Raw genomic sequence first — 27589 nt, 5'->3', positions numbered from 1 at the left:
CTTGGAGAGGTCGATGCCTTACTCAGTGAGTAGATTGGCCCTCCTGAGAACTCTGACCTTGGCAGTTTTTTCTCCACTTAACTCCAAACCAAGATAAAATCAGGCCTCAGAAGTCAGATCCCTCTGCTTTATCTATAACCTGTGTCGATTTTTACCTTTGTAATTTAAAGGGTGTGCCCTTGAAGCATATTTGCATATAATGCAAGAACTCTCTGATATTGCAGACAAGAAATTGCTCACTGGTCTCTTCAGGGAAGGTGATCAGATGGATGGAATTAGGTGTATTTATTTACAAATAAGAGAAGCCAGAGCTGGGGTAGTGGTGCACATTTGTCGCCCCAGCCATCTGGGAGGCTAAGGCAGGAGGATGGCAAGTTCCAAGCCAGCCTCCGCAATTCAGCAAGACCTGGTCTCAAAATAAAAACTAGAAAGGGCTGGAGCTGCAGCTCAGTGGTAAAGCATCCCTGGGTCCAAGTTCCAGAACCAAAACAAACAACAACAACAACAAAACCAATAGGTAAAGCTAATTAAAAATTCCCAGGTGGGTTGTAGAGTACGTAGATTTCATCTCAATAAAGCAGTTAAAATTTATAAAGTAAAGACAGGGAAAGGGAAGAATGAAAGACAATGAAAGATTGAAGGGAAGAAAGGAGGAAAAGTATCAAGGCGACCAAACCCTGGACACGCCTCTTCTCTGCCCACACAATACAGGGGAGCCTGGCCCAGGGCCGCCTGGACCCAGCCCTGGGCCTCAGCCCTGTCCAGGACCCAGCCCCTGCCCTCCCTCCCTCCCTCCCTCCCAGTTAGCCTAGGCTCCATGCTCCGTGAGGGTCCAGACCCAGCCTGGCTCTGTGCCCACCCCTGGTCCCCAGCTCGAGAGCCCACCCGCCTGTCCAGCGCCCACCTGCTGCGGCCCTGCAGCCGGTGCAGCTCGTTGCTCTGCTGCAGCAGCTGCTTCTCCAGCTCGTCGGTGGACAGCGAGGTCTCCATCATCTGGACCTCCATGCGCGACGTCTCGTTCAGGACCTAACCCAGCCAGGAGCGGGTGGGACGGGGCTGGGTGAGCCCTAGGGAGCCCTGCCCAGCCCCCACCTGCAGGCCCTGGGCCTGCCACTCGGGAAACATGCGGACCCACCGACACCCACAGGTCACTCACACCTGTGGCCATGTGACCTCACTCGCTCATGGCCCTACGGACTGTCCTCTGGCTGTTCAGGCCCCAGAAGAGGTATCCTTGACCCCCGCAGCCAGTCCTCCAGCAAGTGCTGACAGCCCCACGGTTTCCCTCCACCAACTGCTATGGCCTCCGTCTCTGTCATCTCTTGTCCAGTGTCCTATACTAGCCTCCTTAAAGGGTTCCCCGGTCCCACCTTTGTCCCCTACTATCTATTTCCTACTGAGCAGCCTGATGCAGGCTTTCAAAATACAGCCTCTACTCCAAAGCCTTCTGTGACTCGCATTTTGGGAAACAGAAAAGCCAGGTCCTTGCCCGGCCAGCCAGGCCCCAGGCCACATGCCACATGACTTGTCTTCCTCTGTCATGTTTCTGCTCCTCCTCTGCCTCTCTCCCCCAGTCACTCCACCACACTGGGTTCCTGGTTGTTCCTGGAGCTGCCAGCACAGTCCCACCCCTGGGCCTTTGCACATGCCGTTCTCCCTGTCTGGCGCGCTCTCCCCAGTGAGTAAGCCTGCCTGTTCTGCTCACTGCTGTAAACTGGGGCCAGGCATCTTGAGTGGTGCCTGGTGTTCAGTGGGGGCTCAGCCAACACGTGCCCATCTGCTGCTCATTCCATCAACCCTTTGTCTCTCTCTCTCTCTCTCTCTCTCTCTCCATCCCTCTCTGCTGCTGTGCCACTCAGAGGGTCCTCCGCACCAAGCTCTCAGGGATTCTTCCTCTCCTGTGTGAGCCCCCAGGACAGGGGTGTGCTGCACCACCCCTCCCCAGGGCCCAGTGCAGACCCGGCACTGCCCAGTGTCTGCCCACCCCTTTGGGCCTGGAGGGTGACAATTTTAGGACAGGGTTTACTAGGGAGAAGATACCAGGGGCTAGAGGCCCAGGAGAGACCTGACCTCACCCAGAGACAGAGGTCAGGACAAGATGGCCTGGGCTTGCTTGTTCCCCCCACCCGCCCGTTACCTTGGCTTCCACGTTGGAGGTGCGGGCCACGGTCTCGTTCAGGAGTTCGGAGCCCAGCTCCAACATGGCGGCCGTTTGGTTCTGGACCATGTGCTGCTGGGCCCGCGCCAGCTTTGACCTCAGATTCATCTGGATGTACCTCTCTAGCTGCGGGGAGACCATGGACAGGGGTCATGGGGAGGACTTGGGGAGCCTCCTGTCTCCTGTCCCTCCCACAAGTCTCCATGACGGGCTCAGCTTGTGCCAGGTCACCCAGACTGTCCCCTGAGTTTCCTCCTGGCCCCTGCACCTCTAGTCTCATCACATATGTGTCCATCCTCTGCCAGGCAGCCAGAGGGATCCCGTTCAACCCAAGTCAAGCCACGCCCTTCCTGCGCTCAGTACCATCTCAGGGTTCCTATCTTGATAGAGGAAAGACCAAAGTCCTCATCAAGATGGCATTTTCCTCCGTAACCAGTCTGGTCCCCTGTCTCCCTTTCCCCCTCCCTCCCTCCTGTTGCTCCAGATGCATGGCCTCTGTGACATCCCTCCAATGCAAGCATATGCCAACCTTAGGGCCTCTGCACACCCAGTTCCCTCTGTGTTCCTTCTAGAACCTCCCCCAATCCTGTCCCCATCCATGTGGCTCACTCCCCCACATCATTTCAGGTCTCTTCATACACTTATCTCCCCTGACTCTATACTCTTATCTGCCCAATGTCAGCTTCATGAATCAAGGGACCTGGCCTTGCTCGCCACTTTATCTCCGTGTCTGGCATGATGCTCGCTCCACGGTGGGTCCGCAGCACATCTATGCTCAATGATGGACAGGGGGAGCCGCGAGGGTCAGAGGGCAGCGCCCATCTCGTGCCCTTTCCCCAGCTTCCCAGGGGAGGACCGGCCAGCAGGGGTGGGCATCGGGCTCCACTGCCCTTGCACAGTCTCACAGCTCCATTTGCCAGCTGTGCCTCCACCTCTGGCCTCCGGTCTGCCAAACAGGGCCGACCGCGGTCTCTGAGGGCCCCATGATGCCCTCACCAGCTTCACTTCTTTGACAGAACTGACTGCAATTTCCCAAGGGCCAGAGGAGTGGCCTGGCGGGAGACCAGAACCAAGTCAGAAAGGTGGACAGTGTGTTCTGGGGCTCCAAGCTGCGGGCAGAGCGCCAGTCTGCCCTCCGCATGCTGCACACATGCTGGCCTCTGGCCTGTTGAGAGCCACAGCCAAAGTGGCCCCAGCAAACTTCCAGCTGATTGGCTCCTCTGCGGTGACACTCATTGGGCTGTTTCCCTGCCCTTTCAGACCACGGAGCTTCTCATTGGGGGACTCTTTTGGCTCCGCCCACACGACCCAGCCAATCGACCTCAAGAGCGGGAGGAGTGGGGGTTGAGAGGCTCCCCAGAAGCCAGAGGTGGCAGTTGGGAATTCCTGAAGAGCTTGTGTGGTGCTGCGTGTGTTCTAAAAATAAAGTTCGTTTCTGCTTGACAAGTGGCTGGTGAATTGTGCCCAGCCAGACTGCGGCATTTGGTGGCTCGCACGGGGAATGACTGAGGGTAAGTGATAAGGTAAACTGCTCGCCCCTGAGGGCAGGGCGAGAGGATGGGTAGCCATTTTAAGATTCTTCTTTCTTTTGTTTCGCTTTTGTTTTAAGTTGCCTGTCCCTGGAGATGGGTGACACGGAAGAAACACCACTCACAACTGAGGAAAAACTATTGCGTCTGAGGAACAGATAGGGAGAAAGGATGGGTGGACATTTCAGGAGGATAGAAAGGCTGATATAATGAATTTTTGTTCCATTTTTGTTTCATTCTGTTTCAGTTTTGTTTTGTGTTATCTTAGTGGGTTGTGTTATCTTTATAGTAGAAATATGGATCAGAAATTAGTAAAAAACAAACCGAAAGAGTGTTAAGTAAATTGTTAGAGGAGGGAGGCACCCCAGTAAAACCAAGAACAGTTAGGGCATACTTTGATACAATACAAAAATGTAGCCCATGACTTTTTAAGGAGGAGTTGTTGAATATATCACAATGGGACCATCATGGTGAAGATTTAAGGGAGAGGGAAAAGAAAAACCCAGGAACTCTGCCAGTTGGCACATTGCCATTGTGGATGATGATACGATTTTGTTTGCCTAGTCCAATGCCTTCAGTTCAGACTATGGTAGAAGGCATGTTAGATCAAGTAAAAGAGAAGGTCTCTCGAGCTAGTCAGATAGAGGAAGAAAATTTAAAGGAGGAAAAGCCATCAGGGGAGAAGTTACAACAGGAGGCTGTTACTAACACCTTTCTATCACCAGAGGGCATAAGTGTCCAACCAACAGCTCTACCTCCATATGCTGGGAGGCCCCCAACCCCCGTAGTTGATAGATGGGATCCTGAGACAGGACCTCAAAGAGGGTACTCTGTTATCAAAAAACAGACAAGGACCAGGTGTTTACCCACGATATCATGGAGAAAGGCATTGGGCTCCACTGCCAAAAAACGGACAGGGGGGCCCAATGCTCCGGGGCTCACGACCAGAAATATACGGGGCACTGGAGGAACCCAGCAACACCATCAAGGTAGTGCCCAGGACACATTATCCATTAGATCCCTCACTAGACAAACCAGAGGAAGCGCAGGGTTGGACATCTGCGCCTCTGCCAGAACAGTACTAACTCCAGAGATGGGAGTTCAAATCATTCCCACAGGAGTAAAAGGACCTCTTCCCCAAGGAACAGTAGACTTGTTATTGGGATGCAGTTCTACTACACTAAAAAGGACTTATGACAAGTCCTGGGGTAATTGATCCTGATTATGAAGGTGAAATAAAAATTATAGCCAGTTCTCCAAGGGATATATCAGTAATTTCACCAGGAGATAGAATAGCACAGTTATTAATAATACCCAGCCTACATCATAAATTTTCCAGTCATACTGTAGAAAGAGGTTCCAGAGGATTAGGCTCCACAGGTGTAGATTGGGTTATGCTTTGTTTAAATTTAGATTCTCGCCCCTGCTAAAACTAAATATTCAAGGACATGAATTTAATGGGCTACTGGATACAGGTGCAGACCTTAGCATCATCTCTCGTCAAGAATGGCCAAAACATTGACCATTACAACAAGCCACTCAAATGCTTCGAGGGCTAGGAGTGGCGACTAATCCCCATAGAAGTGCGATGGTATTAGATTGGAAGGATTTTAAAGGATGTAAGGGAACTATACAGCCATATGTATTGGATCATCTTCCTATAAATTTATGGGGACGAGATGTTCTAGATCAGTTAGGACTAGCATTAACAAATAACATCAATTCAAATGCGTCACTATTATGGCTAGACAAGGTTTTAGGAAAGAAAAAAGATTAGGAGAACAAGAACAAGGTATAGCAGCACCAATTCAAATAGATCAAGGAACAGACAGACATGGATTGGGTTTTCGGGAGGGGTCACTGAGACAATATAAAATTACTTGGAAATCAGAAAGACCAGTATGGGTTCCTCAGTGGCCCTTGACTAAAGAAAAGATACAAGCAGCCCATGACCTGGTCAAACAAAAATTAGCAGAGGGACATATACAACCTTCCATATCTCCCCATAATACTCCCATTTTTGTCATCAAAAAAGAAATCTGGTAAATGGAGATTATTGCAAGATTTAAGAGCCATTAATAATGAGATGGTTATTATGGGACCTGCTCAATAGGGGATTCCCCAATTGTCTGCTTTACCAAAAACCTGGTATGTTTTAGTTATAGATATTAAAGATTGTTTTTTTTTTCAATTCCAATTCATCCTGAGGATAGTCCACGTTTTGCATTTACTATCCCTGCACTGAACCATGAAGGTCCTGATCAGAGATATGAATGGAAAGTACTCCCCCAAGGGATGGCTAACAGCCCAACTATGTGTCAAATTTATGTTAACAAAGCAATCCAGCCACTTAGAAATCAAAATCCTGAACTACAAATATTTCACTATATGGATGATGTATTATTAGCACACAAAGATAAAAAAAGCTTTGCTAGAATGTTATGCCACACTTACAAACTTATTAAAAAATTATAATCTAGAGATAGCAATAGATAAAGTACAATTAAATTTTCTAATTAATTATTTAGGAGTTCTATTATCCTCAACCATGGTCCGTCCACCAAAAATTCAAATACGAGTAGAACAACTCAAATCACTTAACGACTTTCAAAAGTTATTAGGAGACATAAATTGGATAAGACCTTATCTAGGCATACCAACAGGAGAGTTGGGACCTTTATTTGATATCCTAAAAGGTCCATCAGATCCAAATTCACCCCAAATGTTAACGCCTGAAGCAAGAAAGGCATTAAAAATCATTGAAACATATATGGAAAATATACATTTGGATAGAATTGATATAAGTTTGCCTTTATTATTTATTGTACTACCAACAAAAAATATTCCTACAGGAGTATTTTGGCAAGAAGGTCCATTATTATGGATACATTTATCTTATTCTCCTAACACTATTCTTACTAGGTATCCTGAGGCTGTAGGACAATTAATACTCAAAGGAATAAAAGCAGCAAAGGGAGTGTTTGGAATTTCTCCCAATAAAATTATTACTCCATATACTATGGATCAAATTGATGAGTTAGCTAATGAGTTAAATACTTGGGCAATAATCATATGCAAATCTAATGTTTCATTTGATAACCACTTACCATCTAATCCTTTGTTGTCTTTTTGGTCATCGCATCCTGTAATTTTTCCAAAAATGACAAGAAAAACACCTATCATGAATGCTCCAAATATATTCACTGATGGGTCAAATAATGGTACAGCAGCAGTAGTTACCCCTGATCAAACTTTTACATTTTTAGTACCCAAAAAATCAGCTCAAAAGGTAGAGCTTAATGCAGTATTACAAGCTTTTGTGATGTTTAAAGATTCTGTATTTAATTTATTTTCTGATAGTCAGTATATAGTTAATGCTATAGTATCCCTTGAAGATGCTGGTAGGATTTCCCCTTCCTCTACTGTTTTCTCTTTGTTTTCCACTATACAAAGACTAATCTGGGACACAAAAGATCCATTCTTTATAGGACATATCAGAGCACATACAGGATTGCCTGGAGCCCTTAGTTTGGGCAATGATTTAGCAGATAAAACTACACATGACATACATATTTTCTCTACACTAGAAGAAGCTACAAATTTTCATAAAAGGTTCCATGTCAATGCTAATACTTTAGAAAAGCGTTTTAAAATAACTAAGGAATAAACTAGACAAATAATAAAACAATGTCAAAATTGTGTGACCTTTTTTACCACAAGTTAATCTTGGAGTCAATCCTAGATGACTGATACCTAAGCATATTTGGCAGATGGACGTCACACACTTGCCAGAATTTGGAAAATTAAAATATTTGCATGTTACAGTAGATACTTCTTCCAGATTTTTGATGGGCTCCCTTCATGCTGGAGAAAAAACTAAAGATATTATAGCTCATTGCTTACAAAATTTTGCCACTTTGGGTGTTCCAAAACAGTTAAAAACAGATAATGCCCCTGGTTATACCTCTACCTCTTTTAAACAATTTTGCTCATCATTTGGCATTATTCATATAACAGGAATCCCATACAATCCACAGGGACAAGGCATAGTTGAAGGAGCTCATCAAACTATTAAAATGTACTTATTAAAGCAAAAAAAGGGAATTGGGAAGGGGTATATATTCCCCAAAGATAAACTTAAAATAACCCTTTTTACTCTAAACTTTTAAAATTTGGATTCATCAGGGCTTAGTGCTGCAGAAAGGCATATGTGTCCACAAAAAGTACATAAGCCCAAGGTACTTTGGAAGGATATTCTAACAGGACAATGGAAAGGTCCTGACCCAGTGATTGTCTGGAGTCGGGGGTCTGTTTGTGTGTTTCCACAGGGAGAACAGCAGCCAATTTGGATTCCAGAGAGATTAACTAAGGTCCTTACCCAGTGATTGTCTGGAGTTGGAGGTCTGTTTGTGTGTTTCCACAGGGAGAACAGCAGCTGATTTGGATTCCAGAGAGATTAACTAAAGCGATTTCTACAGACCAAAAAGAAGATGATTTGGCTCAAATCCTTAACAGCTGATATCCAGAACTCCAGTTTGGCTATCCTTACATCTGCGACAGTGGTTCTCCCATACCTGGAGGCTAATGAAACCAGGATGCTTTTTTCAATATCTATTTTCTTATTGCCCTTTCCCACATCATGAAGTTCTATTTTGTTTTTTGAGCTCATACAGACCTAGGTTAATGTTTTGCCGATCAGTTCTATTTTTTGACTATGGAGTTTTTAAACATTGCAATGGAGATTTCACCTATAAAAAGTTACAAGGCCTTTACTGTTATGTTATGTGTTATATGTATTATATTGTGTGTGCACACTTGTGTTTTGTGTTGTATGTTTGTATGTACATATGTCCATATATCATATATGATGAGCGCTCATGAAAAAATGGATCCAAATTTTTTTTTATTCACGTGATTTAAATGGTTTAATTTAAATTGGGTAAACAGCTGTTGAGGATTGTTTTAATATGTGAACAAAAAAGGAGGTTAACAGATCTGTTTGTTTACTTTCACCTTTCTTTTTCATTATATTTAATAATTCTGTTCAGGATAATGTAAATTGTTCAGAAAATTGTTTTCTTTTAGTGCCTGCTGGAATGTTACATAATTTTCTCTTTAGCCATTATTGCCAGAATTCCTATCTTCATCCCAGTGCCAGTGAAGACAAAGATAAAACCAAACTACAGCTTCTGCAATAGCTATCACTGAACTGCTTGCAGAACTTGCCTGGACTATGTATCACTTGTATGCATTGTGAACTCACTTGTATGCATTGTGAACTATCTGTTGGTGCAGCAACTTGTGGTAGTGCCAGGGTATTTTTGCTGATGGTGTCATCTGTGGTACAATTTTTCCAAAAGGAGCCGTCAGTTGGCTTGGTGTATCCTCCTCCCTTCTGCTTGTGATGGTCATTCAGCTAAAATTTGGGGGCCAACAGAGGTGAGGCAAAGAACCTCACCCCCCCACTGGTACAAAGGCCTATCCACAGGTGTGGCTGTATGCTGGACCAGTAGTCAATGATGGGTAAGATCCAATTGCAATGGTACCAACCTAAGACAGGAGGCTGACACCTTGAGGTCAGCTCATCTGATGACGGGTAAGGACCATATGTAGTATTGGACAACCTAAGACAGGCACGGTCCCTAAGCCACATTCTTGTTGTTTAATTAAACAGAGAGGGGGAGATGTTGAGAGCCACAGCTGAAGCGGCCCCAGCAAACTTCCAGCTGATTGGCTCACCGTGGCACCAGCAAACTTCTAGCTGATTGGTTCCTCTGCAGTGACGCTCATTGGGCTGTTTCCCTGCCCTTTCAGACCACGGAGCTGCTCATTGGGGGACTCTTTTGGCTCCGCCCACACGACCCAGCCAATCGGCCTCAAGAGCAGAAGGAGTGGGGGGTTGAGAGGCTTGTGGGAAGCCGGTGGTGGCAGTTGGGCTCTGAGAGAATTCCTGAAGAGCTCGTGTGGTGTGGCGTGTGTTCTAAAAATAAAGTTTGTTTCTGCTTGACAAGTGGCTCATGAATTGTGCTCAGCCAGACTGCGGCACTGGCCATTGTCCCTGCCCCCTGTGCCTGGCTCCTTTTCTCACCCTCTGGCTCCCAGAGGTCCAGCGGGGCAGCACCCAGGGTCCTTGGGAACACTGGTGCTCCCCAGGGAGAGGAGGCCATCTCTGCTGGGGGCCTGGCTCTGGCTGCTCTCTCCATGTCCTCTCCTCCTCCACATCCCCTCCCATCCCCTCATAGCCCAGGAGCACTTTGGGAGGAGCATGTGACACTGTCTGATCCCTGTGCGCAAGGGCAGGGCTGGTGGTGCTCATAGAAGTGTTGTTCTCCACGTGTGGTGGCCCGGCCTCCCCTGTGCGCATGTGCAGAATCTCACTGCCAGCCACCGGGCCCCAGGGGTCAGGCACGTGATTGGCCCAACAGTCTGTGGCTTTAAGGAGCCCCCAACTGAACCTGACACTCGTGCTCACCTGACTGTGGGATCCCTCAGGGTGGAGATCGCAGCAGACAGAGGACCAGACAGACAGGCTAGAGCTTCTCTCAGCCATTGGCCCTTGGCCCCAGCCCATCCCTGTGTAGCTTGTATCTAAAAATAACCCCACAGTCCCCCCTGCATCTGCCACTCTGCTCTACTCCACACAAACTCTTGAACGAGCTGTTTTCTCTCCTCCACACCCATCCTCCCCTTAAAAAATTAATATATTATTATGGTGCCCTTTTTTTGGCAGAGTGCAATGGATTAAACTTAGGGGCACTCAACCACTGAGCCACATCCTCAGCCCTATTTTGTATTTTATTTAGAGACAGGGTCTCCCTGAGTTGCTTAGCTCCTCGCTTTTGCTGAGTCTGGCTTTGAACTCGCGATCCTCCTGCCTCAGCCTCCCGAGCCACTGGGATAACAGGCCTGCACCATGCCTGGCCATTATGGTGCCTTTTGCATGAACAAAGAAATGCAAGGAAGCGACCTGACCGTGATGCGGGACTCCTCTGTGCCCACGCCCACCACAAATGGCTCTCCTGTCCAAGAACGCCCCTCCCTCTTTCGTTCACCTTGCTGTGGCCACCCTGGGCACCTTACTCAAGGGACACTTCCGTGTCCTATTTCTTGACCAGTGGGGAGCATGGCCACTGGAGGTCCCACCCTCCCCTGCTTTCCTCCCGCTCTCCGCCTCCCCTCTCTGACTCCCCCTTTATCAGGTTCTTACACACCGGGGACTCTAATGGCCATCCTGGGCCCCTGCCTCTCTGCACCTCCTCTAGGTCACGGGTGGCTCCTCAAAGGTGACCATAGGTCTGTGAAAAGAATTCAGAGGCTCCATGACCTTGAGAGAAAAAAATGACGTCTTGGGTTGACTAACTTGTACCTAAAGTCTCCCACTTCCTTCAGTTAAGAGCATGGGCCACAAACCAGGCGGATCTCAGGGGTCCCTGGATTTCGAGGCCAATAGGAATCACGGATATTTTCATACTTAACGCAGTTGGCAACTGTATTGTCAAATAGTGTTCCTTCTCATCGTGATTATGGACATGAGGAAGCCCATCGTGCTATAATTTTATTAAAGATTAGATTTTAATATTTGTTTTATAATTTTAAAATGACTAGATGTTCTGATGCATTTATTTTATGTGTTTCTGAGGAACGATCCACAAGTATCACTCAAGGCCAAAGGACCCAAGGCTCCAACAGCATCGGGGCCCGGCCAGGCGCCCGACTTCTCCTGGGACTTCCATATCCCCCACGCTGATGGGACCGTCATGCCTCCCCTGGACTTCTCCCCTGGACATCTCGCCAGCTCCCCTGACCCTGCACCCCACTCTCCCACCTCTTTCCCATCTCAGTAAACGGCCCACCTGGTTCTGAAGCCCCCGACCCAGACCTCCACCTTGACTGCTCTTTTTCTCACCCGCCACATTCACCCTCTGGCGGGTTCTGCCCGCTGTGATGCCAACGCAAATGTGGAATCCTTCGCCCACTCCCTCTTCTCCACGGGCTGCCTCTTTGGATCCTCTCCTTCTAACTCAACTGCCCAAGAATCCTAGGGGTGGCTGGCTGGGGCCACCAGGGGACAGGGCCAGCAGAGCTTCCTAGGCTGGTCCCTGACTTTCCCGTTCAGCAAGAAGCTCCTGGATCCTAGGTACAAATGTGGACCCCCAGGCCTGAGCTTCTGCTCCTGGGGTCGATCACAAGCTCATTCCTGAGCTGGGACCTTCCCGGGCATCTCTCCCAAGCCTCCCAGAGGTCTCAGAAGACTGGTCCCAGGTCCCCACCCACCAGGCCAGGCTCCAAGACTTCTCGCCCTGGGGCTTCTTTAGGCTTTCTGGGGACTTGAGGGTAGTTTGGGGTCACCTCAATTGACTAGAGCTCCCAGAGTACCCTCACTGGTCCCCCATTGGTCCTGTGGCTCCAAGTGTCTGGGCTGGGCAGAGGCCACCCACAGCTGGATCCTATCACCCAATTTGCCATGCCGCCCACCAGCACAGGTTCTGGGGCGGATGATCTGAACCAGATGGGCCCAGTTCAACTGGCCGGGGCTCTGGAGATCAAATCCACCAAGATGGTGGGGCTGGGTCTGTCTGGAGCCTGGGCACCAACTGGAAGGGCAGGGGGAGGATTCCAGGGGGGAGAAGGCCCAGGCTCTCCAGACCCTCAGGCCAAGACAGGGGTCGGGGTTTAACCTCCCCCACAACCGAGGCCTATGAAGAGGCTGAGTGTGGGCCCTGGGCTACTAGCCCCTGCCCTCGGCCCTGGGTTCAAGTTCGGATTCTGCTGCGCTCCAGCCTGGGCCCTTGGAGTTATCACATGTCTCAGAGCCTCACTGTCACATCTGTGAATGGGGAAAGTAAACCCTGTTGGAAAGAAGGCATTTGGAAAGGGCCTTCAAGAGAAGGAGTTTTGCCAGGCAAGACCCAGGGAAGGGAGGGACGGGAGTGTGTCCACTATTTGAAATTCAAGCAAATCAACAACACCTCGCTCTGATGTCTTTCTATGGAAGGAGGTGCATGTGGTTCCTGGTTGGAAAAAGCATTTGTCAACTGCACATCAACAGATGCAGAGAGGGCAGCATGGGCCCAGGTTTGAGACGCAGCTCTCAGCTTATTGATGGGGGACCTTGGGCAGATGCCTCTGTCAGAGCCTCTTCCCTCAAATGATGATGATCATCCCTCCTAGCTCCAGGTCATCCGGAGCATTCTGGCATGCGAAGGGCCCGATGAGTGGTCACACAACCAACGTGTGACCCGTTCTGGTTTGTCTGGGTCATGGGTCAACACCCAATGGTTAAAAAGAACAAGGCTGAGCTTCATTCAGCGGGTGGGCTGAGAAGATGCCCTGGACACACTCCAATGAAAACAGCAGGGTGCTGAGTGCTACCGATAGTGTGGACCTACTGTGTGTAAGGAAGATACACACGATTTTTTTTTTTGGCACCAGGGATCAAACACAGGGGCGCTTAACCACTGAGCCACATCCCCAGCCCTTTTTGTTTTATTTAGAGACAGGGTCTCCTCATTAGTTGCTGAGGCTGGCTTTGAACTCATGATCCTCCTGCCTCAGCCTCCTGAGCTGCTGGGATTACAGGCGTGTGCCACCGTGCCCCCTAATAACGCTTTTCTGTAGGCCTGGAGAGGGCTTCTGTCCACACCAGCCTGCGTGGTCTCTCAGAGCCTCAGTTTAACTCTCTGAAGAATGGACACAGAGACGGGGCACAGAGACGGGGTCCTGAAGGACGGCAGCTATCCTGGCAATCCTTGTGCACCAGGAGAGCTTGGGGCCCCTGCAGTATCCTCTCAAGGGCACCCAGCCCAGTCCTCTACAGGGTGGCTCTGCGGTTGGCCCCACTGACAGAGGAGCAACTGCGGGCTCAGACACGACAGGTCACAGTCAAGATGCTAGGCTTGTCCCCAGGTCCGCTGGTTTGGAGGGCCAGGTCAGGTGGGAGGGTCGGGGCAGGGCAGTGTGAGGACCAGCTCTCCAGCCAGGAGCAGGGGGGACCCAGCAAGCCCTGCTGTGGGCTTCTACCTGTTGACCTAGCTGCTGGGTCCCCGTCCCAGGCCTGTTCCTGGATCAGACCAAACAGAACCAGGGTTTGGGTGAGCCGGACTGTGAGCCAGGTAGAGAAAGCAGAGATCCCCTGGAGCCTCCCCCTGGAGCCTCCTCCTTGAGCCTCCCCCTGGAGCCTCCCCTGGAGCCTCCCCCAGCACACTGCGGAGGGCAGAGACCGCAGGGCTAGGGGCCAGGGCTTCTCCACCCCCACGACAGGCCCCAGCCCTGCATCTCCGGCTGTGTGACTTCAGTCAAATGACTTGACCTCTGTCTCTCCTTTGTAGTGTTAGGCCCAAGCCCTCAGAGGGGTCCCGGCTCCTCTGTCTCTCCGGCGCCCCATATCCCTGTGGTCCCTAGTCTCGGCCACAAGCCGAATTTGATGGCCTCTTCCCACCACCGTCACCCCTAGTGGGGCACATCCCCCTCACTGCACTCTCAGCCTCTGTCCTCAGTCCCACAGCCTCTAAAGTAAGCCCCACACGTACGTAGCCAGAAGGTCCCGCCCGGAAAACCCAAGTCAGACTGTGGCACTCTGTGCCCCAAACCAGGCGGTGGCCTGTCACTTAAAGAGAAGCAGGCTTCTTGGCAGTTTCTTTTCCAGGAAAACAAAAGTCTTTGCTTTGGAAATTTGCAAGACCACCCCAACAAGCAGGGTCCAAGCCCGGCTGCCCTGGGGGGTGGCCATGAGGGTGAACCTTCTCTGAGCTCGAAGCTGAGCCAGGATGTGGCGGGAGAGCCTTGGGGTGGCACAGAAGGGCTTTAGCAGAGGTATATCAGGGGCAGTGCCAAGTGCGGAGACGGGGTACCCAGGAGGACCCGCAGGTGCCCTCAGGAACCACTCAACCCTACCCCCCTCCATTCAGAGATGGGGAAACTGAGGCCACAGTTGGGAGAGGGATACCGCAGAGGACACATGGACTAATAGCCACCTTTGGTCCAGATCTGTGAAAACCTGGGAGTCACAGCTGGTCGCATGACTTCCTGTGCGTGTTTCCATTTACATGTAAATTTTTATGATTTTAATTGTTTTGAATGAGCGATAGAGACACATTGTTCGGAATTCCAAGGAGCCCAAAGGAATGAAATGGAAAACAAATTTCCCAGCGCCGCCCCAGCCTGCGGTTCCTGTCCCTACAGGCCACCGAGGGAGTTTCCTGGGTTTCCTTCCAGAGAAAACTACGCACACCCGCCGCGAGCATGCTTATACCCCCGTCCCCTGCCCTGTAGTCTTCTGGGACGTGGGCTTGGGGACCTGCGCCTGGCTTCTTTTTATTTGACATAATTATGGAGGTTGCGACACATCCATCCAGTGACACTTGCCTGCTGTTGAACAGCTGTGTGCCGGTCCACCTAGGCCACCACTGTCCACTCATCGGATCCCCAAAGGCAGAGCCTGTTGGTTGCTTCCAGGATTTTACCATCACCAAGAGGTTGCTGTGAATGTCTTTGTGCACCTGTCATTTAGCACCCCTGCAAGGCTTCCAGGGAAATAGATCCTTCCAAGTGGCACTGCAAGTTCAAGGGTGTGTGACCTGGTGATTGGGACTATTGTTCTCTCCTCGGCTGGCCCAGGGAGTGTCTGGGCAGTTCCACCCTGTGCTTGGAGGAGCCCTGGAGTCTGCAGAGGTGGCCGCCGCAGCAGCCAGAGGGCTTGCAGACTTGCAGACCCCCACTTCTCCCCAGCCTCTTTCTGACTCCCCACCTGCTGTTCTCTACCCCATGGCGGCCCATCTGGGTGCCCACACTGGTTTCTGCAGGGCTCCATGCCACTAGAAACCACCACTGCCACTTGTCATTTGATTCCCCAGGAATATCAGCCCCCGCAGTGCAGGGCTTCCCCTGCCTCATTCGCTGCCACAGCTCGAGGCACACAGGTGGCCCTCAGTCAAGAACAGGCAAGCAGGAGGAGCACGAGTTCAAAGGCAGCCTCAGCCACTCAGTGAGACCCTGTCTCTAAATAAAATATGAAACAGGGTTGGGGATGTGGCTCAGTGGTCAAGTGCCCCTGGGTTCAATCCCTGGAAGCAGACCTCCACTCCACAAAAGAACAGACGAGCTGGTTTTATATACGGGCACCAGATTTCCACGGACCAGCTGTTTGGTAGCTAGAAATAAGGTTGGGCCTCCAGGTCCCGGCCCTGGCCACTGCTGGAGCCCTGATAAAGGGCAGCGGGTGGAGCCCAGAGACTGGACAGGCATCCCAAGCAAGGGCAGGAAAGGAAAGGGAGGAAATGCCAACATGGAGACGAGAGCCTGGGAGGAGTGGGGGGCGGCAGAGGAAAGTTCAAGAACGAGTGAGGCACAGTCTCTATGCTCATTCACTTGTTCAGGAAGTCGTTCGGAGGTGCCAAGACCTGCGCAGGGGAGAGCGGGCCAGGGGCTCCCAGGGAGGGGCTGGGGGCTCGGTGTGCACACACTGGCTCAGGCCTAGGCCGTCTCGCTCACCCATTTTGCAAACAAGGAAAAGGGGTGCAAGGAAGCCAGAGCCTCTCCCCAGTCACAGGCGGCAGAGGATGGATTTAAATGCGGACATTTGGGTAGAAGAAGGGCGGATGGACACACCCATGCCTGGCGCAGGCGCGCGCAGAAATACCGCGGTGACTCCCAGCAATCGGTGGCTTCCTGTGTGTTCATGATCACAGGGAAAAGTGCAGGCATCCGGCACCAAGGACCCCATCGGGCCACGTGGCGGCCATCCTGGGGGGCCCCGGAGATCCCTGGCCCTCGTGTTCTCCCGTCCCACTGGGTGGCGATTGGCTGTCCTAGAGATGCTGGTGTGTTCAGGCCGGCGCACTGGCTTCCCTTCTGTCTGGTCACTTGCTCTAGGACAATAGCCACGTGTCCTGGAGAGGAACCGAGGCCTCACTCATAGGCGCACCAACGAGCCAGCAGAGGAGCACAGCCCCAGCTGACCCTGCGCCACCCCCGGAAAAGACCCCAGTGCAGAACGGCCTCCTCCATCTCCTGGATTCCCCCTGACTCTCAGAAACGGAGAGCTCGGAATGTCCGAGGTCATTTTAAGCTGATATGTGTCCTAGGGGGCTTTGCTTTGCCGAAGTCACCCTCTGGTAGCTCCTCTTGCGTCTGATTCCTGCCCCGGGCTTGGCCAGTCACACTTCCCCACTGCCACCCCTGGACCTGTGGGCCCTGCAGCCAGGCTCCCTCCTGCCCGGTCCAGCCACCCTCTGATTCCTGGCAGACTGAGGTCACTTGTCTGGGAGCAGCGGCGCCCAGCCTCCCCCAGCTGATCCCCTCCCTGCAGGAGAGTCTGTGGCCTTTCCTGAGGGTCAGCTGAGAGCTGGCGCAGGGAGTGGGCGAGGAGGCAGGCAGGAGTCGGGGACCAGCAGGACCTCATGGACCTCTGCGCGGCCACAGTGCCCCAGCAGGGGCCCAGCACTTCCGGACTCTAGTGTGGCCTGGAGTCCAGTCTGGGTGTGGACCCTGCTGGGAGCAGGGAGCTGGGGCCTTTCCTTTCTGTGCAGTGATGTGGCTTCTCAGAGCCACGGTGGCCTCACTGGAAGATGGGGCTCATGGTCCCCCACTCCCAGATGGGCTGGGCGGAGCAGAGGAATGGCCACTGGAATCTGTTCCCTAGGCACTGGGATTCTGTCCAGCTTGTTCTTGGGGTCTAGCACACAGTAGGTGCTTACCAATATTTGCTGCATATCTGTGGCCATCCTGCCTTCTGAGTCTCACCTCTCATGGGGGCCTTCTGTCCACCCATGGGTTCTGCCCTTGACAAATGGGTAAACTGAGGGCCCGTGAGGCCAAGAGTTACCCACAGCTAGTACATGCCCATCTTGCACCTGTGGCAGCCCAGGCAGTCCCTACAGCTGGGGTGTCAGAGAGAAGATCAGGGCAGGGAGGGAAGGACACGTCCAGATGTCCATAGTCACTGCCCATCACAGAGTCATCCTCAGTGGGGACGGAATGGAAGCATGGCCACATCAGTTCCTGGTCCCCATGGTCCTCGAGAACAGAGTCTGTCCCAGGAAGGTCTGGCCTGGTCCCTCTGTGCACTCCACCCCCTCATGGTCACGCCCTCCCAGCCCTGTATGTTCTAGCCACACAGAACTCCTTTCACCTCCTTGCTAGGTTGCACCCCAGGGCCTTTGCACTTGCTGTTCCTTGTGCTTGGAATTCTTTCCCCTTCCTTTCCTCACCTGGAAACTAAGAGCCCAGCTCTGTTCTCCTGATGCAGTCTCTCCCTCCAGGTCAGGTGCCTGTTATACGCCCCAGCACATGGTGGTCCCCTGCCCCTACTTTACAGCACATATCATGAATGACCACTACATATGAGAGATTGCTAGGTGTGTCTGTGCCTCTGCCCCAGGAGCACCGGGATGTGCCTTCTTTGCTCAGGGCTGAGTCCTCCCACCTACCCAGGGCCTGGGTCCCGAGCAAGCCCTCAGTAAACTCAGAGGAAGGCGTGGGCAGGGGAAGGCAGGAGGGAGCGCTCAGAACTGCAGGCGCCGGCACATGTGCGCGCTCAGCTGCATGAGACCTCGTAACGGCAAGGACATCATGGATTTTCACGACATCATGACATGCTGTGTGTCCTGTCACCACTGGGGAGGACAAACAGGAACTAGGGGCTCGGTCTAACCCCACCACTGACCTTGGAGTGAATGAGGCCAGGTCACTCCTCTACCCATCAGTGTCCCTGTCTGTCCAAGGAGCGGGTGGAGAGAGGTGGTCTGCACAGGGGTAAGACTGTGGGATTGGAGCCGTCTGCTGGGGTGCAGGCCCTCTCTTCTTAGGGCCTCAGCTTCCCCACCCCAAATGAGGATCCTGACAGTCCTCTTGTTTCGGGGGACAGGGGGTTGGGGTTTAGCGGGGTTTAGCAAGCTGAGCCAATGTTCGTAAATCACGCGCCGCAAGTCCTGGCTCGGAGTCCCTGTGTGGATTCAGTGTGGCCTTGCAACGTGCAGGAACGATACGGCTTCTCCCACCTCCTCCAGCCCGGGCACCGTGTCTCCCTTTCACAGATGGCAAAACTGAGGCTCATTTTGCAAACATTTGCAGAGATGCCCATTCCACAAACACAAGGCCCGGCCAATACAAGCAACTCATAGAAAGATGCAATCGATGGCAGATGGTGTGACGTCACATAGGTAGGAAACACACTTACTCCAGGTTGGAGAGGGACAGGCACAGGTAAGGGGTGATTAGCACCAAATTCAGGATAGTTCTGGGAGGTGGGAGGAGGAGGGAGGGACACACCCTTCGGCAGTCCTAGGTAACAAGCTCAGGTCTTCACTCTAGGCCTGCGCTCCACCGCTGAGCTACGTCCTCAGCCCTTTGGATTTTACGTCGAGACAGGGTCTCACTAAGTTGCCAAGGTTGGCCTTGAACTTGCGATCCTCCTGCCTCAGCCTCCTGAGGAACCGGGATTACTGGTGTGCGCCACCGCACCCAGCTAAGATTTCCTGATTTTGTACCCTGAAAATTAACTACAAAGCTGAGCAAAGCCACAAGGGGTGGGGCCTGGAGCTCAGGTCTGCGGGGCTGCGGGAGCTGGTTTCCGGCGCCTTGTTGGCTCATCCCCCCCCCCCCACTCCCTTCGGCCCCCGCAGCCCATCCGCATTCTCTGCAGAGCTGCCTCCCAGGGTTCCCCTCGGCCACTTGGAAACTGTCTTCCTTCCTGCAGCCCTGCTTGGTGACCACAGTGTGTGCCATGGACTCCTGGACACTGGACTAGGGTCAGCAGGGGGGTCCAAGGGATCTGCTGGCCTGAGGTTCGGGGCTCTGCTGGTCTAAGGAGAGGCGGCTTTGCTCTCAATTTCAAGGTTCCCAGGAATCAGTTCACCCCAGACACCCCTGGTGTTTGAGTTTGAGCCTTATTTGGTCTTCCCCGGAGGTGGTTTTCATGAGCCCCACTTTGCAGATGAGGAAACGGAGGCCCAGGGAGGAGGAAAGGCTCTTGTGGGAGACGGGACATGGAGAGGCTGCAGGGCCCCTCTGCCGCCCCACTGCAGCCTGGGCTCCCCGCTCTGCGCACTCCCCAGCTGACTCCCTGGCCCCTCACCCACCCCAGGAGCTGTCTGTCCCCCTGCGTGAACGCTGACCTACTTAATCGCCACGGTCACCTCCAAAGCAGCCTCTACCTGTGTCCCTGTCTCCCAGGTGAGGAAACTGGGGCCCAGAGCGGCCAAGGGGTTGATTGGGAAGACACAGCCAGTGGGAAGAGGAGCCGGGGTTCAAGTCGAGTCAGGGGCCTCCGTGGGACTGGGTGGGGGAAGGGATGGCCACCAAAGGGAGACTGGGTCTTCCCTTCCCTCAGCCAAGGACAGATCCAGGCTCGCAGGGAGCACCTCAGTCCACAGGAGCCTGGAAAGCTGGGGAGCCCCAGACCTCTGCTGGGGTCCCAGGCCCCAGGTGGGTGTCCAGGGGCCCACAGTGGACAGGTCTCGGTCCCCTTAGCCTCCCAGGGCCTCAGTTTCCTCATCTCTTCATGCACAATCTCACTTCATCGGAGCATTTTGAGAAGCAGATGCAAGAATCTGCACAAAGTCCACAGGACGGCAAGGGGCACCCAGTGGACGCTCAGCATGTGCCCCCCGCAATGCTTTCTATCTTTCTTTGTCCCCCCTCACTCTGGGAGGCCAGGAGCACATCGGGTTTCACTTCACAGAGAAGCCAGTGGAGGAGGTGACTTCCCCAGGTCCCACAGCAGGTTGGCAGCCCCCCAGAACGTGACCTCTGTTCCCAGGTCGTCTAACCCAGACTCCACGGGCAGGTCCATTCCAGACATTTCTCTGAGGTTAAGCAAAGGCCCTGAGGCCAGAGCTGGCCGGAGGTGTGGGCTTGTCAAGGGGCAGACGGGGCCTGATTCCTCACATTCCCTTCCTGAGGGGAAGGGGAGAGGGTCTGCGCAGATCCCAGCCCCACGCACTCTCGGTCCAGGGTGGACAGAGCCAGGAACATGTGACCCTGCCCTGCAGGACGGCCCCGCCAAGCCACGTGGACAAGTAGACCTGTTCCTCTGGGGAAAGCCAGAGAAGCCTGCTGCCGCCGCAGGTCACCCCAGGCACCAACCAGCTGGCCGTCCCCAGGGTGATGGCGTCTGGGTGGACAGTTCTAGGCCCCTTTGCAGAAAAATAACCCTTTTTCTCCTAGAAGCGGAGGCCCTTCTCCCCACCCCAGCCCCCAGTGCCAAACTGCCAGGAAAGAAGCCAGCCGTGAGGTCAGGAGTGAACCCCAAGATGCGGGCTTCAGCCACTGAGACCCACTTCTTGCTTGGATAACCGGAGGCCGAAAATGCCAAGAATTCGCGGGCAGCCTGGGAGGCCGGGGCCGCTGGGAGGGTCCTGGGCCAGGCCGGGACCCCACACTGGGCTCCCGCTGGGTGCTCTCCGACCCATGTCCACCCGGCAGGGCCTGGACCCGGCTGGGCTGAGGGACCGAGGTATTCTGCGTTTGACGTCAGGGACCTGGAGCCATCCGCAGGCCTGGGGCGGTGCCAGGTCGGGAGGACCCTGCCCGTCCTGAGCCCTCCCTGCCAGGCTCTGGGTGCAGAATGCGAAGAGGAAGAGAGGCCCCGCCGAGCAGCCTGGCCATGGGGTGGGTGCCGACCTCGGGGCTCTGGGACCCAGGTCTCCAGCGTGGACAGCCAGGGCCTGGAGGGGGGGGGAGGACCGCGAGAGGGACAGGGGAATGTGGGGAGAGACGGACAGCCAGACAGGAGAGGACCAGGGGCACAGAGTCAGCGAGAGCCCTGGGAACCTGCAGGGGACACCTGGAGAGCCAGGGAGACAAAGACAGGGCGAGAGGAGAGCCCCAGAGCCCAGGCGGCCATGGCTGGCTCAGCCGGGACAGCAGAGGGGCGGCAGGTGCGAGGGTGGCTTGGTCTGGGCCTGGATTTCCTCACCTGTAGAAAGGGCAGAGGGAGGAGGCGGAGATGGCACGTCCTGGCCGATGAGCTGTCCAGATGCCAGTCACTGGGCAGGGGTCTTCCAGGAGGAGGAGGAGGGGGGAGGGGGAGAGAGAAGGAGACGAGGAGGAGGGGTGCACAGGAGGGGGAGGGGCGGGAAGAGGGAGCGAGGGAGGGGGTGAGCCTGGACTCCCCGCCTTTGCACTCTGCACAGGGCCATAGGCCCCCACCAGCTGCCTGCCTGGACTTGAAGGTCCATTGGGAGGTGAAGGGAGCTGCCCGCTGTCTCCAGAACTTGGCTCCCTGCCCCCTTGACTCTGTCCAGAGTCTGGAGGAAGGATCTGCACTGAACCCAGAGGCGCTCTACCACTGCTGCATGACCAGGGCCAGTCACATCCCACCACCGCCCAGCCTCGGTTTCCTCATCTGTACACTGAAGAACAGGAGGGGAGTTGGGGGCGTGGACTGCGCAAGCTCAGCTGCTGGGAACTCACCCAGGGAGCGCTCCCTCCTTCTCCCAGGTGAGCGGAATCAGCCTTCCTTCCCTCCTTCCTTCCCTCCTTCCTTCTGAACCCAGAGGTGCTCTACCGCTGAGCCATATCCCCAGCTCTTTTTCTTATTTTATTTGAAGATAGGGCCTTGCCACGTTGCTGAACTCAGGATCCTCCTGACTCAGCCTCCCAGACCAGGAGAAGAACCAGAGGAAGGTCCTGGTCACAGCCTGGGAAGGTGGTGAGCATCCCAGCTGGGACCAGGGGGAGAGCGTTGTTCCAAGGAGCCAGGGATTGCGTGCCTCAACTGTGGGGTGGGAGGAGGAGAGACCCCCAAGCCACAGGGCCTACATTCATGTCCAGTAAGAGCCATTAACGGAAGCAGTCAACAGGTACCAAGAACTTGCATTACGCCTGGCACCCGGCCAAGGGCTTTTGGGCATCGTCTCATTAAATCCTCGCTGAGGTGGGCAGTCTTGTCCCCTCATTCTGTAGGTGAGAAAACTGAATCTCAGAGACATGAAGCAATTTTCCCCAAGGCACACAGCCAGGAAGGGGCAGAAGTGGAACTCGAATTCTGACCCCTGGCTCCACAGCCAGGGCCCCCACCTTCCAGGGTCTGGGGACGGAACAGACACAGGGAGAGTGACGCTGGGGTGTGTTTACTCAGATGGCTCTGATCTTTTGGCTGGCTCCTTGGACACAGGGTGACCTGGCAGCAGCCTGAATATCAAAGAGCATGAATGGGGTACTCCACGCCAGGGGTCCCTTACCCAGAGGATGGTATGGCAATCACCATATGGCGGACCCTCTGTCTCTGCTGGGTGCCTAGATCCCACCTGAGACACAGCAGGATTGGGGTCCCATTGAGACCAGCATGGATGGGTGACAACCTGGCCCGAGGGACACTGCAACTTTGGACCAACTTGACCAAGATTAACTGGGCTTGGGCTCGGCCGGCGCTCAGATGGGGGTGGGGCTGTGTGCCGTGCACCTGTGGCCAGCATGCTGTCACCTTCTCCCCTCTGCTCATCCTTGGTCACAAGGCAAGTGCGTGCCAGGGTCAGACGTGAACCCAGACTGGTCGGGCACCCCGGAGCTCTTGATGACCCCCCGGATGGACACCTAGAGAGGACACTCCACCTCAGGCTGAAGGGTCGGGCCAGGGAGCCCTTGGGGTCAACTCCACGTGCTGGCTCAGCCAGTGCTCCCAGCGGACTCAAAAGAGGGACAAGAGCGTGAGACTTGGGGTGCAAGTGCTGGGGTGACCAGGGAGGCCTGAGCCAGGGCCGTGGCCAGGGATGGGAAGACAGGTGACAGGTGGGACCTGCTGCCTGGAGCTGCGCAGGGAGCCAAGCAGACCCCCAGAGCTGGGTGGTGTGACGTCCTAGACAGAGACGGCCGAGGAGCGGAGTCCCAGGCAGCCCTGGGGTCACGCCCACAGGCCCTGGGTGCCCGTTGGGGGCACTTCCTGTGGGGAGTCGGGTTCGGGACTCAGGATCCCGTCAGGAGTGAATCGGTGACATTGCTGAGTGGAGATAGAGGGATGAGGGGACGGCCACACCTTCACTCCCTCGCAGATATCTACCAACATATCTGTCACCTTCCTCAGTCTGTCACCATGAGGGTGGAGGCCCTGGGAACCCAGTGAGCCAGACACGGCGCCCGTCCTCTGGGGGACCAGACCAGGACGAGTGCTCCTTAGGAAACAGCAGTGAGGGCGCCAGGGAAGGGAGGGAGGGGACAGGAGGGCTCTCAGACCTGGGGTGGACAGGAGCACCTCTCTGAGAAGGTGACACGGGGCGGAGGAGCTGAGTCCTGAAGGAGTCGGTGAGGCACCTGGGAGTCTGGCAGAGGAGAAAGGACTTCGCTGTGTCCTGATGGGCTGGAGCCCGGGCAGAGGGCCAGCGTGCGACTTAGGCCTCAGTGAGGACCCTCAGTCTGTGGGGATGGAAGCAGGGAGCCCAGGCAGTGGCAGGCAGGGGACAGAGGTGGCAGGGGTGGGTGGGGGCCACGGAGGGAGGGAAGGTGGCCAGAGCAGTTGTGCTTGGTGGCAGGGACTAGCCAATGGAGATGCTTCCCAGAAGGATGGTGTTGGTCACCAAGATGGAGTTTGTCAAGGGGTCAAGTAAAAGGAAGGCTGAGCCGTAGCCATGGGACTTGGGAATTGGCAGGTGACCCCAGGACAAGGAGCCACTGGAAAGTGAGGAAGAGTGAGCTGGCAAGAGACTCATCTTTTCTCCTCCTCCTCCCCCTCCTCCCCCTCCTCCTCCTCCTCTTCCTCTTCATCCTCCCCCTCCTCCCCTTTCTCCTCCTCCCTTCCTCTCCCTCCTCCCCTTCCTCTTCCTCCTCCCCCTCCTCCCCCTCCTCCTCTTCATCTCCATCCTCCCCTCCTCCCCTTTCTCCTCCTCCCTTCCTCTCCCTCCTCCCCTTCCTCTTCCTCTCCCTCCTCCCCTTCCTCTTCCTCTTCCTCCTCCCCTCCTCCTCCTCTTCATCTCCATCCTCCCCCTCCTCCCCTTTCTCCTCCTCCTGCTCCTCTTCCTCTTCCTCTCCCTCCTCCCCTCCTCCTCCTCTTCCTCGTCTTCCTCTTCCCCTCCTCCTCTTCCTTTCATCCTCCCACCTCCTCCTCCTCTTCCTCTTCCCCCTCCTCTTCCTCTTTATTCTCCCCCTAATCTTCCTCCTCTCCCTCCTCCTCTTCCTCCCTCCCTCCCTCTCCTCTTCTTCCTCCCCCTTTTCCCCTTCCTCCTCTGGTGCCTCTCCCTCCTCCCCTCCTCCTCTTCTTCCTCTCCTTCTGCTCTTCCTCCCCTCTTCCCCTCCACCTTTTCCTCTCCCTCCTCCCCCTCCTCTTCCCTCTCCCTCCTCCCCACCCCTCCCCTCCTCCTCTTCTCCACTCCTTCCTCTCCTCCTCCTCTCCCTCCCCTCCTGCTCTTCCTCTTCCTCGGACCCTCCATCTCCTCCTCTCCCTCCTCCCCCTCCTCCTCCTCTTCTCCTCCTTCTTTGTTACACGAGGTACTTGGGTGTGAGCGGATGCTCAGGGGAAGGACCAGCAGAGAAGTCTGAGGGTCTCGTGGGGTGGCAGGGAAGTGGCCTTGCCCAGGGAGACTCTCCTTTCCCCCAGCCTGAGGGGTCACCCTCCGCCCCCACTCCTTGTTAAGGAGGGGTCCCTGTCTGGAGCGTCTGGGTGGGGGAGGTGGAGTCAGGCTGGAGGTGGAGGAGCCTCTCTGTCCTGTGGACTCTCCCCTGGGACGCGGTGACAGCTGTCTGGGAGACGCACAGGGTTGCCCAGGCAGCTGGCTGGGCATTGGGTTGGCTGCAGGGTGGAGGCCAGAGGGACCGGGTGTGGCTGGCAGGCAGGTGGCACAGGGGAGCTGACGGGGCCCTAGGAGGCAGGCAGAAGCAGCGGCAGGGCTTCGTGGGGAGCACCTGTGTGGGTGGGGAGCCGCCGACCTGGGCACCGTCGTGCACCTGGCCTGCCTGGAGAAGGGTGAACAGGGTGCTGGGACCATCCTCTGGAAGACGGAGGGGACGCGGGCTCACATGCGATCCTTTCAGAGCGCCACCCGTCACCCCAGTTGTGCTGTCCGTGGGCACCCGGGTCCGACTGCCCAGCCCATGCCCACCCGCCGGGGGAGCAGAGGTGTCTGCCGGCCGGTGCCGCCCAAACCGTCTGCCAGGCGTGAGGGTCAGCGGCGTCTGGGGGACACACCAAGCCCCCGCCTCTTCCCCTGTCAAGTCCGGCTGCTGTTAAGTGCGTCCTGAGCCGGCTCAGGGCTGCCACGCCCTCCACGCAGACTGTCCCGTGTCCTGGGCCTCGTCCTCCTGTCCCCACTTGGCCCACAGTGGCCCTGCCAGCTCTATCCTGGACCCCTCGGGTCCTGCCTGCCCCCCGCCACCCCAAGGCTGCCTGTTCCCTGCGCCCAGGGCCCACCTGAGCCTCATGGTAGGTGCTCAGTGTTGGCTGAAAGAATGAGAGGGACGGGTGCCCTCAATGACCCCCCACGACCATCTGTCCACAGTGTGCGCACCTACTCCGCCCCAGAGCTAGTCGGTGCTCCTTCCCAACATGCCAGGACCCCACCCACCCTGCGCCCAGGTCCTCCTGCCGCCGGCCCCATCACCTGACGCCTGGCGGCTGCAGGGGCCACAATGTCCTCCCCTGGAGCCCCCTGCAGTCCCTTCTGCCCCCTGTAGTCCCTCCTGCCCCCTGCAGTCCCTCCTGCCCCCTGCAGTGAGCTGGGGGTTGGCTGCTGCCCGCTCAGGACTCCACGCTGGGTCCCTGATACTCAGAGCAGAGCCGTCCAGTGACCCACAGGCCCTCACGGCCGGCCCTGCCCTCACCTCTGGGGATCCATCTTGGACCCTCTTCTCCCTCTTGCTCTCTGCTCTGCCTGCTCTGGCCACCGTGCCTTCCCCAGGTGACCACCCCGTACGTTTTGTGTAGCCCTCGCTGCTGCTGGGCCCTCTGCCTGGTCACGCTCTGTTCTCCGTCACCCCACTCTCCAGTGGTCTGACCTCAGATGGCCAGCCCCGTCCACCACTTACCCCACACTCCTCTCCCATTTTGGGTCCCCATCAGACACAGTAGACACCTCTGTGCCTCTCCCCGGTTCACCCAGAGGGGCTGTCCCCCCCACTGTGTCTGTTGGACCCCTGCACATGGGGCGGACGCCCTGTGGCAAGGGCCCAACGAGGTTCCACTGAGCGCTGAATGAATGAATCCACACAGTGGCAAAGAGCCTGCTTTCCTGTTCTGAGGCCGCCCGCCTTGCTGTGTGGCCTCGGGCCCATGCCTGCCCTCTCTGAGCCTCACATCCCAGTCTCTGCCCGGGGAGGGTCCTGGGGTGACCGATCGCCCGCGGGTTGGGAGGTCCCCGAGGTCGCTGGTCGCCACACTCACCTTCTGCAGCCGCAGTGTGCTGTTCTCCAGCGCCTTCTCCAGCTGTCGTACCCGCTGGGCCCGCCAGGCGCCCAGGGAGGCCGAGGGCGCCGCGGGGGACACGTCCCTCTGGAGGCTGTCGGGGCTCCCGGGGTCCCCGGGCGGGCAGGGCTGCGGGTCGGGCAGCACGAAGGTGTAGCTGCACGGGCCGCTCTGGACCAGGTGCACTTGGTGCTGCGCGGCCGCCTCCGGTCCCCTCCTTTGGGCTGCAATCATGGTGGCCACCGCGAGGAGGAGGCCACCCAGCAGCATGGCTGGCCGGGAGAGCATCCGGGGACGCGGTGCAGGCGGGGGTGTGGGTCGGTGCTGCCGGTGCTCAGGCCACCGCGGGGACAGCACAGCCCCTGCCGAGTGAGCCCCGCCCAGCCCGGTGCCGGCTCTGCGCGCGGCTATTTATGCTCCTGGGTCCAGCTGCTGGGCTTCCTGTCGCCCTGGCCTCGGCGCCCACCCCCAGGCACCCCTCACTGCTGTCCTCTCGCGTCCCTTCCTTCCTCCCGCGCCTGCCCGCAGGCCTGGCTCAGCCTCCACGCCTCGGGACCTCTGCTGTCCAGCGGCCCT

General features: G+C 55.4%; 1 protein-coding gene across 1 annotated transcript in view; it reads right to left on the bottom strand.

The window, feature by feature from the left end:
* Positions 1-27301, bottom strand: part of Angpt4 (angiopoietin 4) — a 37028-nt gene extending 9727 nt beyond the window's left edge. The window contains exons 1-3 of the mRNA XM_027945094.2: positions 26993-27301; positions 2138-2284; positions 905-1026 (exon numbers count right to left, since the gene is read on the bottom strand). Coding sequence (XP_027800895.2) covers positions 905-1026; positions 2138-2284; positions 26993-27301 — 578 coding nt within the window. The remainder of the gene's footprint in view (positions 1-904; positions 1027-2137; positions 2285-26992) is intronic.
* Between the last annotated feature and the right edge of the window lie 288 nt (positions 27302-27589).

This window comes from Marmota flaviventris, chromosome 2 (genome assembly GCF_047511675.1).
Source record: "Marmota flaviventris isolate mMarFla1 chromosome 2, mMarFla1.hap1, whole genome shotgun sequence".
In the NCBI taxonomy this organism is placed as follows: Eukaryota; Metazoa; Chordata; class Mammalia; order Rodentia; family Sciuridae; genus Marmota; species Marmota flaviventris.
The sequence above is the reverse complement of the archived record's forward strand: the minus strand, read 5'-3'. Positions and strand labels throughout refer to the sequence as shown.